Source organism: Vipera berus (assembly GCF_964194415.1).
Source record: "Vipera berus genome assembly, chromosome: 2".
In the NCBI taxonomy this organism is placed as follows: domain Eukaryota; kingdom Metazoa; phylum Chordata; class Lepidosauria; order Squamata; family Viperidae; genus Vipera; species Vipera berus.
The window spans coordinates 73,023,706-73,035,954 of record NC_138203.1 but is presented as its reverse complement, the minus strand read 5'-3'; the positions used below and the strand labels follow the sequence as shown (position 1 = coordinate 73,035,954).

Sequence of the window (12,249 nt, the reverse complement as noted above, 5' to 3'; positions counted from 1 at the left end):
GGGAGTGGGCCTCCCTCTCACCCACATGTTGCCTTCCCGCAAATACCATGATCAACTTGGCCAAGGAGAGCGAGCCAATCAGCAGCAGCCTTGAGGAGGAGGTAAGTGCAGCTGGACGCCCCCTTCACTGGACTGGGTGCTTGTCCTCCACTGCCCAGGGCTCCAGGCAGCCTGCATCACTGGGGGTCCTCCGCATGGCCTGAGAGGAACAGCAAGGCTACTCTGGTGGACAAGGGTATGGTGCTTGCCTTGGTCTCGCCTTCCTTGGCTGGAGACAATGGATCCCCCCAGCCCCACCCAAGCCACCACAGGCATCCCCTGATACGAGTGACGTTGAGCTGGCCACGCCCACCCTGGCCACCCCCACCCCCACTATACCCATGAGGCCCCATGAGGTCAACCACAACTCTGAAGTGGCCCTCAATGAAATTGAGTTTAACACCCCTGCTATAGAGTATCAATTAAGGAGCACTATAGTCGTCTCTTTTAACAGACAGACAGATAGTATATTTGACAAAAGCCTGCATCACTGGGGGTCCTCCGCATGGCCTGAGAGGAACAGCAAGGCTACTCTGGTGGACAAGGGTATGGTGCTTGCCTTGGTCTCGCCTTCCTCGGCTGGAGACAATGGATCCCCCCAGCCCCACCCAAGCCACCACAGGCATCCCCTGATATGAGTGACGTTGAGCTGGCCACGCCCACCCTGGCCACGCCCACCCCCACTATACCCATGAGGCCCCATGAGGTCAACCACAACTCTGAAGTGGCCCTCAATGAAATTGAGTTTAACACCCCTGCTATAGAGTATCAATTAAGGAGCACTATAGTCGTCTCTTTTAACAGACAGACAGATAGTATATTTGACAAAAGCCTGCATCACTGGGGGTCCTCCGCATGGCCTGAGAGGGACAGCAAGGCTACTCTGGTGGACAAGGGTATGGTGCTTGCCTTGGTCTCACCTTCCTCGGCTGGAGACAATGGATCCCCCCAGCCCCACCCAAGCCACCACAGGCATCCCCTGATAGGAGTGACGTTGAGCTGGCTACGCCCACCCTGGCCACCCCCACCCCCACTATACCCATGAGGCCCCATGAGGTCAACCACAACTCTGAAGTGGCCCTCAATGAAATTGAGTTTAACACCCCTGCTATAGAGTATCATTTAAGGAGCACTATAGTCGTCTCTTTTAACAGACAGACAGATAGTATATTTTACAAAATGACACCAAAAGCAATTTTGATTGAATCAAGATTGAGACAGTTTTACCACAGGTCCAAATGTTAGGTTCCATCCACTGATTCTATTGGCCCTACTCTAATCTGGGCCAAATTTTAATTAATTAATTGTGTTAATATTTATTTAATATTAACATATTAAGCCAAAAATAACATAGCTTTACTTTAGCTTTCCTTCACAGAAAAATACCACAAGGGGTTTAGTTGGTGCCTTAGACCACTTGAATAATTTCAAATAGATGTTCTCAATTACTTTGTGGTATTTTAGGCACACTTATTGTTTGCATATTAAACATTATACTGGAAAGTCGGATGCTTTATTTTCTAGCTATTGCAAATTAATGTTATAATTTATATCACTTAGATATGGATCTGTAATACTTTTCTACCTAAACCCCCCAATTTATGCAATATTTATTTTATTTATATAATCAGATAATTTGTAATTTCTTCAACTTACGTTGAATATTAATGTACAGGTAGTCCATGACTTATAACCGCAATTGACCCCAAAATTTCTGTTGCTAAGCAGGACAGTTGTTAAATGAATTTTGTCCATTACATGGCTTTTAGATTTAAATTGAATTTTTGTACTCTGCTTTTCTGTTCTGTACTTTTTCTTGAGAATTAAGATGAAAAGCTAATATTCAGAACTGGTAGAAAGGGAAGTATCCTTATTGGATTATTATAAATGTTTCACTTAATTTCAGCCTTTGTATAAAATAGCAATTCGGATTTGTTTTGGAACAGAATTTCACAATAATGAATCATGCAATTAATTCACATTTTTGGAGTGTGTGCCAATAGGAAAACATTACAAAGCCTTATTAAGACCATATTGGGTTTGTTTTTGTTTTTATTTAGTTCCTAAAATTATTATTAATAATTGCTCTTCTTTTTACTTTTTTATTGGTGTCCATTCCTTATTTGTGGCCCCTGAGTCAGAGCAGAATACATCTGAGCAAGGATGTACTGTATTCTGATTCTGATTAGCTACAATACTAATGGCAATCATAAACTCATTCTGTATCAACCTCTGCCAGTTATTTGTTTCTTCCTTGAGATTATTTGGATCCTATTCGCTCAGATCTAACTTACCAAAGTTATATCACATCAGTTTTCCACCCAGCATTTACTTTCGATGGCCTCCCAGGCAAGAGTAATTTTTAAACAGACTCCTTCCTACTAGATAGCAGTGCTCAAACTGACTTGAAGTTATTAGCCAAAAATAGATCTTTAAGTTGGTTATCTAAGAACAAATCTTTCAATTTGAAAAATACTTGTCAGTGAGTTTGACATAATCTTTAAGAAGGGCCTATTCTAGAGCAACATTTGAGTTGTTGGATTCCAGGGCCAAAGATGGGCACTTCCACCACTTGCTATATCATGAGAGTACATACATATGTGGTACCCAAGCCATTGAAAATATTGGTTGTGTTTTGTTTGACTACCCCTCCCTTAGGCTTTGGTACTTATCATTCCCATTGAAAAGAACAGCCCACTGGGATTTGAATCATAGATTGCTTTATTTCCTCCTAGGCTCTTGTGTGTGTGTGTGTGTGTGTGTGTGTGTGTGTGTGTGTGTTTGTGTGTGTGTGTGTGTGTGTGTGTGTGATGGTCATAAGACTATAATCAGTTAATAAACTATTGCTATTACTATTTCCTCAGACCTATAGTGCACTGTATCCACTATAATTATGTGACAGAGCAGCTGTTTGTTAAATTCTTGATGTGTTATTTCAAATGTGGAATTACATTAATTACATTAATTGTTACTACCTTAAAAATACTGCACTGCTTGTTATAGACCTCGCTGTATAATCTGATACAGATGATCCTTTGTCAGTGAAATCTGTAAGCAACATTCTTAAGAAGATTCCTTGAATGGGCTGTTTCAGCCATAGCTATAGCAAGTTGAATGGGTTGAGAATTAATTAAAGATGGATCATCTATCAGAGACAGCAGCTGTCTAGGCCGGGAAGTTAAGCAGGGGTACCTCTAGTTAATCTGTAAGTGTGAGACTACCAAGGAATACTAGGATTGTAGGCTTGATTGAGAAAAGTCAGAAAAGATCCTAGAAGAAGGCAATGGCAAACTTATTTCCATATCATAGCCAAAAAACCTATACAGACAGGTTTGCCAGGAAGGTACCAGAAAGCAGGAGAAGACTTTATTTTTCATGATCCATCTAGGATGAAAAAAGTGACATACATAATTTGTCGTTTGTCAGTAATTATTAATCAGTATTTACCAGACAGACACACCCATCAAGCTATTGCATTTCAGCATAAGCAAGGTTATGCAAAACACAGAAAATAAGTAATTTCATTTTGGCACAAATAGGAAGAGTGTGGATTTTTAATGTGTTACGTGCATTAAGCTACAATATTCTTGGTTTCTGACTTGAGATATTCTGTTCAATTCATTAGTGTATTTAATAAAAGACAATGGTTTTGATTTCCCTTGCTCCATATGAGCATTCTGGTAGCAATTAGAGAACAGATTCTCTGATCAGCTATACAGGGAATGAAAATATGAAATGGTCAGTAACAGTGAATGTGAGAGACAAAAGAGACTGATGCTTAGTTGCAGAGGGAAAGAAATGGAAACGAGCTTGCTGAATTGTGAGGCAGAGGCAAATAAATTTTCTTATCAACCGTAAGCTCAGTCAGTAATTGTAAACTTTTGGTAACAACTATCCTTCCAAAATTACAATAAAGGTTGAGTTGGTGTGCAATATTGTCAACATTTTAAGCTTGACGGTTTAGCTTTGCTCATATTCATAAAACTGTTAGCATTTTGAAAGATACAAATGAGATTGCTTATAATAATTTTAGGTAACTAAACAAAACCACACGTTTTGTACGTTTTAATACCATTGTCAATTACTGTCAAGCTAATGGAATGTATATTGGCACTTTCAGATTATTCACTATAAACTTCATTTTCACCTTTGAAAACTATTCCTGTTTTGTGTAGGAAACCCATCCTGCTGGTTACTAGAGAGCAATTGGGAAACCTAGAGTTTGCGTATCCCTGCTAAAGGTGATCTGCAATAAGCAGGTTGACTATACAACAGCATATAGCACCCATTATTCTGTTCCACTGACTTGATTAAAGTGGTGCTTTTATAGCAGCATGGAGAAAAAGTGCACAGCATGCTAGGTCAAAAATGAAACTATTTTTCAATCCACCTTTCTAATTTTAACATGTGACTGTTTTTAGTAGCTGTTTCCATCTACTTTATCTTTATTCACTGATTTCCACATAAAGTTTTTATTATAATTGCCAGGGATGCAGCAGAATTTTTACTAGGCCTGATGTACAGGTAGTCTTTGATTTATGACCACAACTGAAACCAAGATCTTGGTCATTGAGTGAAGTGGTCATTAAGCGAGATGTCACATGACTGCTTTGCTCAACAAACATAATCCTGGCACTCCTGACTGAGGTCATTAAGCAATCTTGCAGGGCATTAAATGGGCTAAATCCAAGGTAATGAGTGTAGGATGCCACATGAGAGGAGGCAGGGGAGACCACTGGAAATTCTCCCTGCCGAATCCATACAGGATTTGTCAGAATGGACACTGTCACACGGCAGTCTGTATTCCTTTCCTTAGCATACTGCCTCTCTCCTCAGGAACTGGGAATCCTACCTGCTGAAATCCAATCCTCCCTCAGGATTGGAACTCAATTTCTGCACCCCACCAAAAGATTCAGCTCCCTTCTACGTGCATGATGTCACATGATGTCACCATGTGCATGACGATCACATGAACACAGGGTGCTTGGCAACCAGTCATAAATGTGAACAGATTGCCAAATGCCCAGATCACAATCATGTGACCACAGAAATTGTGGCACAACATTTTATAACAGCTGCAAGTGTTTATAGTCTGTTGTATGTCAAAGCTCATATGATGGGCTTTTCAAGGCCATTGTAATTCCTGACCATCATTAAACAAAGACTCACAATAGCTGGCTGAGGAATTCTGGGAGTTGAAGTCCACATGTCATAAAAGGGCCAAGTATAAAGACCCCTGACTTAGACTTATATACCACTTCACAGTGCTTTACAGCCCTCTCTAAGCAGTTTACAGAGTGTAAGATAACTACTTAATGGCCTGGATCATTTCACTGCACGTATAATTCTACTGGCAAGTGGAACTTTTTAGAGTTTTCATTATTTTTTCTCTAATGGCCAGCGACGTAGGCATTAGTGACACTTTAACGAGTATCAAGATTGTTAGGGAGAGACCCCTTCATTTCTTTCGGGAGTTTTGACATTCAAAGTTGTCTGATGACTAGACTGAATTAACAGTTCTACTTCATCACTAAAGGCAATGCAAATTCCATTGCTTTATATACAGTAATTCACTTTTCCAAGAGACCTAGCACAGATGGGTGCTACTTATACATCAGATTGCTTGTTTTATAATAAATTCATGGCTATTTTCAGTTTCCCCAGCTTTAATGTACAATAAGTAGGAAATGTTTTTGAAGAATAAAAAAAAATCTTCTATAGCACCATCAATATTAAAATCCAAGGTTAGATAGATATTGTTTTTCTCTGCTACTACAGAGAATAGAGAAATGAATGTATTATTCCATGATGATGCTGGCAAAGGAACTTTTAGAAATAACAACAACAACAATTAGTACTACCACTAAGCTTTCTATTGCACCTGTGCATGGTTTGCTCAGATGTCACCTTATTCTGGCTATGTTGCTACAAAATGTGTTATGTTTCCTTGTCTCTTTTGATAGTGTGATTAAATGATTCAGTCACACCCCAAACAGAGATGCATCAGAGCCACCTGTTGTCAGCTGAATCTTTATAGTAACTCTGCAGAGTGAAGTGGAAGAGGGGGTGCTCTTTGAAGACATGCCATTTTTACTTTCAAAGTATTGGGACATTTAGATTTTGGCTTAATTAAGGAATCCTAACCCGTTCTAAATGTTTCCATTTCAATAAAGCTATGGTGCAGCTGTGGTGCAGTTATTAAACAAGATATTTTGTGCTCTCTCATGATAAATGGCCTATTTTATATATTATGGAACTGACTTTTTGCTTTCTCCATTGATAAATGAACTCTGCTCCATGTATATCACAAGTATGTAAAATATACTGCTTAACAGGCAGTTATTAATATTAAATATAGGCCTCCCTTGTTTCACATGTGAAATAAATAAAATTGTCGAGAGAAATAGCTTACAGGGCCAGATGGAATTTTCAATGAAATTAAATACTTTATCACTTGTAAGGGCAGATTTTACTCTTTAACAAAGCAAAATATAGTTATTATTCAAGTAAAATTGTGCAATAACCTTAAACTTGCTAGTTCCATAATACACAGACTACATTCACTTCATAAATGTCATTTCATTTTTGCTTGTATAAACTACCTTCAGTATTGCTCAAAAGGCCAATACTTTTTCTCTAAGTATATATTATTTCACTTTAAATGAAATTGCAGTTATTTGTTGAAGTATTTAGTGTTGTCTGGGGTCATAAGTGGGTTCTGCTTTTTCCCCATTATCTGTAAAGTTATAATGAAGTACCGGTAATACACTAAGCTTTATTGAATTATCCTGGAATTGGAAGAGGGGGCTAGTTCAGATAATAACTATTATTTAATCTCTAATGAAGCCTCTTAATTGTTCTTTGAACTTGTTTTATTTTTTTTCCCTTTGCCCCTAAATTGAAATAGCTTCAATGGCTTTTAGACAACTATGAAACAGCAGAAGGAGTGAGCCTTCCCAGAAGCACTCTCTACAACCATTACCTGAGACACTGTCAGGAGCATAAATTGGACCCTGTCAATGCTGCTTCTTTCGGAAAACTCATACGGTCAATTTTCATGGGCCTACGGACCAGAAGATTGGGAACCAGGTTGGTGTGAGAAAATCAAGGTTTGGGTATAAGTATTACTTCATCTAAGAGCAACTGTAATGCATCAAGGCCAACATTAGCATGTAAAAAGAATCTCATTAGATCAAGTCAAGTCTGATCAACAAGTTGTATAGCCTTGTTGTCATTGATAGTTGTATGCCACATGCATTTGTTTTTGGGCAGACTTTTAAAAAAAATTGGTGTAAAAAAAATATTGTGTAAAAATTATTTCTTTTTAATTGTCCTGAATGTTCTCGCATATTGTTTCAATGTGTAACTCAGACAAGTAATATGAGAAAAATAGAAAAATATTGTCCTCATTTTCCACTTAAGCATACTTTTATTTCCCTTTTTGTGACCTTTCTAAGCTATAGCTACTATGGTCTTCCAGAGTGTAATACTTTAGACATCTAATTGTTTGGGGACTCTTTATGTACCTTTACCAGCTTTCCAACTACCGTATATACTTGAGTATAAGCCGACTCGAGTATAAGCCGAGACCCCCAATTTCACCCCCAAAAACTGGGAAAAGTTGTTGACTCGAGTATAAGCCGATCCGCCGTTCTGCATGCCTCGGAGGCTGGATCCGCGCTCTGCAAGCCTCTGGGATCCTGGGAGGCCTAATGCAAGCACCAGCCCGCCTGCCTCAGGTCTCCCCCACCCCCAGATACTGGGCTTCAGCACAGCTGGCTGTCTTGCCAAAGAGAAACATCTGGGAAGGAAAACCCTGTCTTACCTCTTTCCCAATTCTGCCTCTGCCCTTCCTCCTACCAAGGTGTTCTGGGACTAGTTCCCTAGCCTTTTGGAGCTTTTGGTGTTCGCCCATCAGCTGTCTACGGGGAGGCAACAAAGCTGCCTCTCTAGGCTTTGAGAAAAGGCCCCTTGCACAAAAGGCAGCTTCAGGACGAGCTTCCAAAAACCCTTTCCTTCCTTAACGCCCTCCCCACCTTCCCCCAGAAAGCCATATTTCTTTTTTTTTTATTGAAAATTTTTATTGAAGTTACAATATTATCCCCTCCCCAACCCACCCCAGAACCCCTCCCCCTCCCCCATATTTCTTCAATAACAAAAACATAAAAAGCTGGTTGGGATGTACTCGCTGATTTCCCCCCCCCTTTTTTTAGATGCTAAAACTAAACTCTCCCTCTGCCTTCCAACCAATATCCCTTTTTAAAATCTTACCTTGGCTCCAGATGGAAGAGTAGAGGAACTAAGCTAGTAAGGAGAGAATTTTTTTCTGCAACTTTTTACTCCTGAAGTAGTAGTAGTAGTAATAGTAGTAGTAGGAATAATAATAATAAATCCCTAAAAGTTGTGCCAGAAAATGGAGGACGCTGGGTCTTTGCAAGTTTTAGCTGTCTGTCAGACTGCCTGAAAAGGGCGGCCTTCAGGCAGCCAGGCGGACAGCTAAAGCTTGCAAAGACCCAGCGTCCTCCATTTTCTGGCATAACCTTCGGAGATTACTTTAAAAAAAAAAAAAACCTTCAGAGGAAAAACAGCTGCAGAAACATTTTGTCTCCTTGCTGGCTTGGTTCATCTACTCTTCAGCCAGGAGGGAGTCCAAGGCCTAGAGGAGAGCTTTGCAGCATCCCTATGGACAGCTGATGGGCAGACAGCTGAAAGAAGCAGGCAGGCAGGGCGCGGAGGAACGGAGACCTGCAGGTCTCGGACGGCGGTGGCTTGGGAGAGGTGCGCGCGATCCCGGAAGCACCAAAGCCTCGGCCGCGCACAAGTCCTCGGTAAGTTTTTTTTGTTGACTGGAGTATAAGCCGAAGTGGAATTTTTCAGCCCAAAAAGTGGGCTGAAAAATTCGGCTTATACTCAAGTATATACGGTACTTTATTTTAAAGACTTAGTGGCTCAAAATTTGCACAATATATCCAAAGTATTTGGACTACACAATATATTCATTTGTTGGAAATGTTATTTTCAGTTTATTTTGTAGTGATTTGTGACTTTATTGCTGCCTGGTGGAGTTTTTTAAAGGTTGACTTAACTGTTCCCCATAACTCAAAGGGGGGATAATTACTGCCAGTTCAGAGCACATTAGCATGTATTTGATATTTGAGTTTTATGCTCCAGTGTAGATCATGTTGCATTTAATTACATGATACTGCATCTACTATTTTGAGTTTATTCACCTACATCAGCCTTCATGAATAATTTGAGATAAACAAATTGTAACCTCATTACTTGCCCCTAATTCCAGTGATCCCAAACCGAAATGCTTGAAAGCCATTTCATACATGTCTTCCTTATAAAACTTGTCTATTCACTCCTATTGATTGATTGCTGTATCTGTTACTGGTCCATGACAAGACTTACCACTTACCTCATGACTGCTGGATTTGCCAAGGAGCTTGGTGGGCATCTGTCAAACCCTTTTAGAAAACCTAGGTGTACATTATTATGTCATTCCATTTCCATGTTTAATAAAGTCTGGAAGTTTAGTGAGAACATCTACATTTGTAGAAGCTGTATTGGCTCTTCTTTAGCAAGGCCTGTTTTGTTTCTATATCTGACTTTTCTTTTAATCATAATGTTCTACCAATACATATAGAATAATTGTCTAATTACAGGTAGTCCTCAACTTGCAACCACAACAGAGCCCAAAATTTCTGTTGCTAAGTGAAACATTTGTTAAGGGAGTTTTGCCCCATTTTACAACCTTTCTTGCCACAGTTGTTAAGTGAATCACTGCAGTTGTTACATTAGTAACATGGTTGTTAAGTGAATCTGGCTTCCCCATGGACTTTGCTTATCAGAAGCTCGCAAAAGGCAATCACATAACTCCGGAATACTGCAGTTGTCATAAGTACATGCCAGTTATCAGGACCACGGGGATGCTGCAATAGTCATAAGTATGAATAATGGTTTTGAGTCACGTTTTTCAGTGCTGTTGTAACTTTGGTCCCTAAATAAATGGTTATAAATTGAGGACTCCCTGTAATACACATATTTTATGTTGACCCTCCTAGGCTGTTCAATTTCATGTAGCCACAGAAATAAGTTTTTGATGGCAATTCTATATAACAAATAAAAGGTCTTAAAGTTTGTAAAGTGGCATACAACCTTTGCCTCCCTCCAAGCATTTCTGCACTTGTTAGGGTTGGGCGCTGCCTTAACATGATGATTCTAGTTGCTACAGAGCTCCAGGCCTGGTTTTAAGCCAAGACAGGAATCACACCTTAATACACTGCTTACCATTATTTAATTTTCTACTTTTGGAGGCTGAGTGCTAATTTTAAGGAGTCATTGCACTGTATACTATCCAGATTTAGGGATTAGTTTATTTTTCATTTGTCATTCAGAAGGTCAATTCAGATGCAACTAGAACGGCGAATGTAAAGAGTTCATTTACAACCCAATTCAATCTCCTTCAATGGTGTTTTTTTTAAAAAAAATGTTTGTCTTATAGTTCTTTTCCATATACTTTATAAAGTATTTTTTTCACTTCTTTGGAGTCCTTTTTATTTTTATTTGGGCAAAATCCATGTTTAAAAAAATTAATTTCTCTAAGAAGTTCTCTGGCTATGCTACAAATTGGTGTCATAGTAATATCTTGGATTTTCTAATATCATTTTGATCTAACTATTCTTTTCAAGTCTGCCTCTATTATTGTGGTTTTAAATAAACTTCAAGCGTGATAGAAAGGCTCTATCTGCAGGTGCAGTAAACAGAAATTGAGTTGTGCAAATATACTTACAGAAGGAACAGAAACATTGCAGATGTACAAAAACACATTTTCAAAATATACCTAAAAATGCTAGCAGCGATGGATTATCAAAACTGAAGAAGCTTCTTGGATAAGAAGCAAAATATTTTCAAAGAAGAGGGAAAAAAGTCCAGGTGCCTTTTGGAAAAAAAGCACCTTTGGGACAATCCTAATCTGGATGATTAAGAATACCCTTAGAAAGTGACTGACTGGGAAAGAGGATATGGAGATGGGGCAAACAGAGTAGAGAAAACATTGGCCCATTGTGTATCAGAGGGCATTGTATCAATTTATGGAATAAAATGTATTTATTTGATTCAATTTATTTCACTGCCATCTGACTCCAAATGGACTCTGGACAGCTTGCAGTACAGGAAAAACTGGGTAAAATATAATAGGGTAAAGAAAAATACAACAGAATAAATAAACAAGAAGGCAAATCCAGACAGCCCTTATGCAGCATATTATACGCATCCAACAAGGGGTTCCATAAGTTATTAATAACTACAAGTCATAATGGCTGTATTCTGAGTATCAGTTGTAACAGGACAATAAGCAATTTAAGAAGTGTTGCCTTCATATAGGACAATAAATGAGAAAAATATTATCTCCATATTGACTTCCTATATACCATTATGGTTATGGTTTCCCTGTAGATAGTTCTTTGGCTGCTATGGAAACAGGTTGCTGAACTTATCTAGTATGGCATTTCTCATCTTCTCTAAATGTCCCTGTGAGAAGTAAACATGCTTGATGGTTTTTAGAAACCCTGGAGTACAGTTAGAGTATATGAATGGATTTATGGAATACAGGATTTCAGCATGGCTAACTAGTTAGAACCCAAACAGGAGCATTGTTTGGACAGCTATAAAAAGGCAAGTGTGTTGGTAACCAAAATAAAACTCAGATGTGTGTGTACATGTGCGTGTGTGCATGCACGCACGTGCACATGTGCATGTTCATATTGTATCTTCTGCTTGTTACCTTTTGTTTTGCTTAGAAGGGAGATTTGGAATACCAGCCACTCCTCTATGAACTACCTATCTGGAAGCAGCCTTAATGCTGATATAACTCAGGATCTGTGCTATTTCAGCAACATCCCAGTGGTTGTCTATTGATTGTTGGTTGCTTTTTCTCAAAGGGGGAATTCCAAATATCATTATTATGGGATTCGTGTCAAGCCAGACTCTCCTCTTAATCGACTACAAGAGGACATGCAATATATGGCTATGAGACAACAACCCATGCAGCAGAAACAAAGGTAAAATATTCTTAAAATAAGTACTTTGCAGGTTGTAGATTTTAATGTTGGTGGGGAGAGGACATTGCAGTATCTGAATTGTATGACAAATAAACTTGAGCAACAGGACCATAAATTGTGGGCTTTGATAAGTGGAATGTGTGGA

The 12,249-nt window shown here is 39.1% G+C and overlaps 1 protein-coding gene across 1 annotated transcript in view; it reads left to right on the top strand.

Annotated features, from left to right (window-relative positions):
- RFX3 (regulatory factor X3) overlaps positions 1-12,249 on the top strand; it is a 178,244-nt gene that overhangs the window by 118,456 nt on the left and 47,539 nt on the right. Inside the window, exons 6-7 of the mRNA XM_081315879.1 lie at positions 6,947-7,128; positions 11,985-12,104. Coding sequence (XP_081172005.1) covers positions 6,947-7,128; positions 11,985-12,104 — 302 coding nt within the window. The remainder of the gene's footprint in view (positions 1-6,946; positions 7,129-11,984; positions 12,105-12,249) is intronic.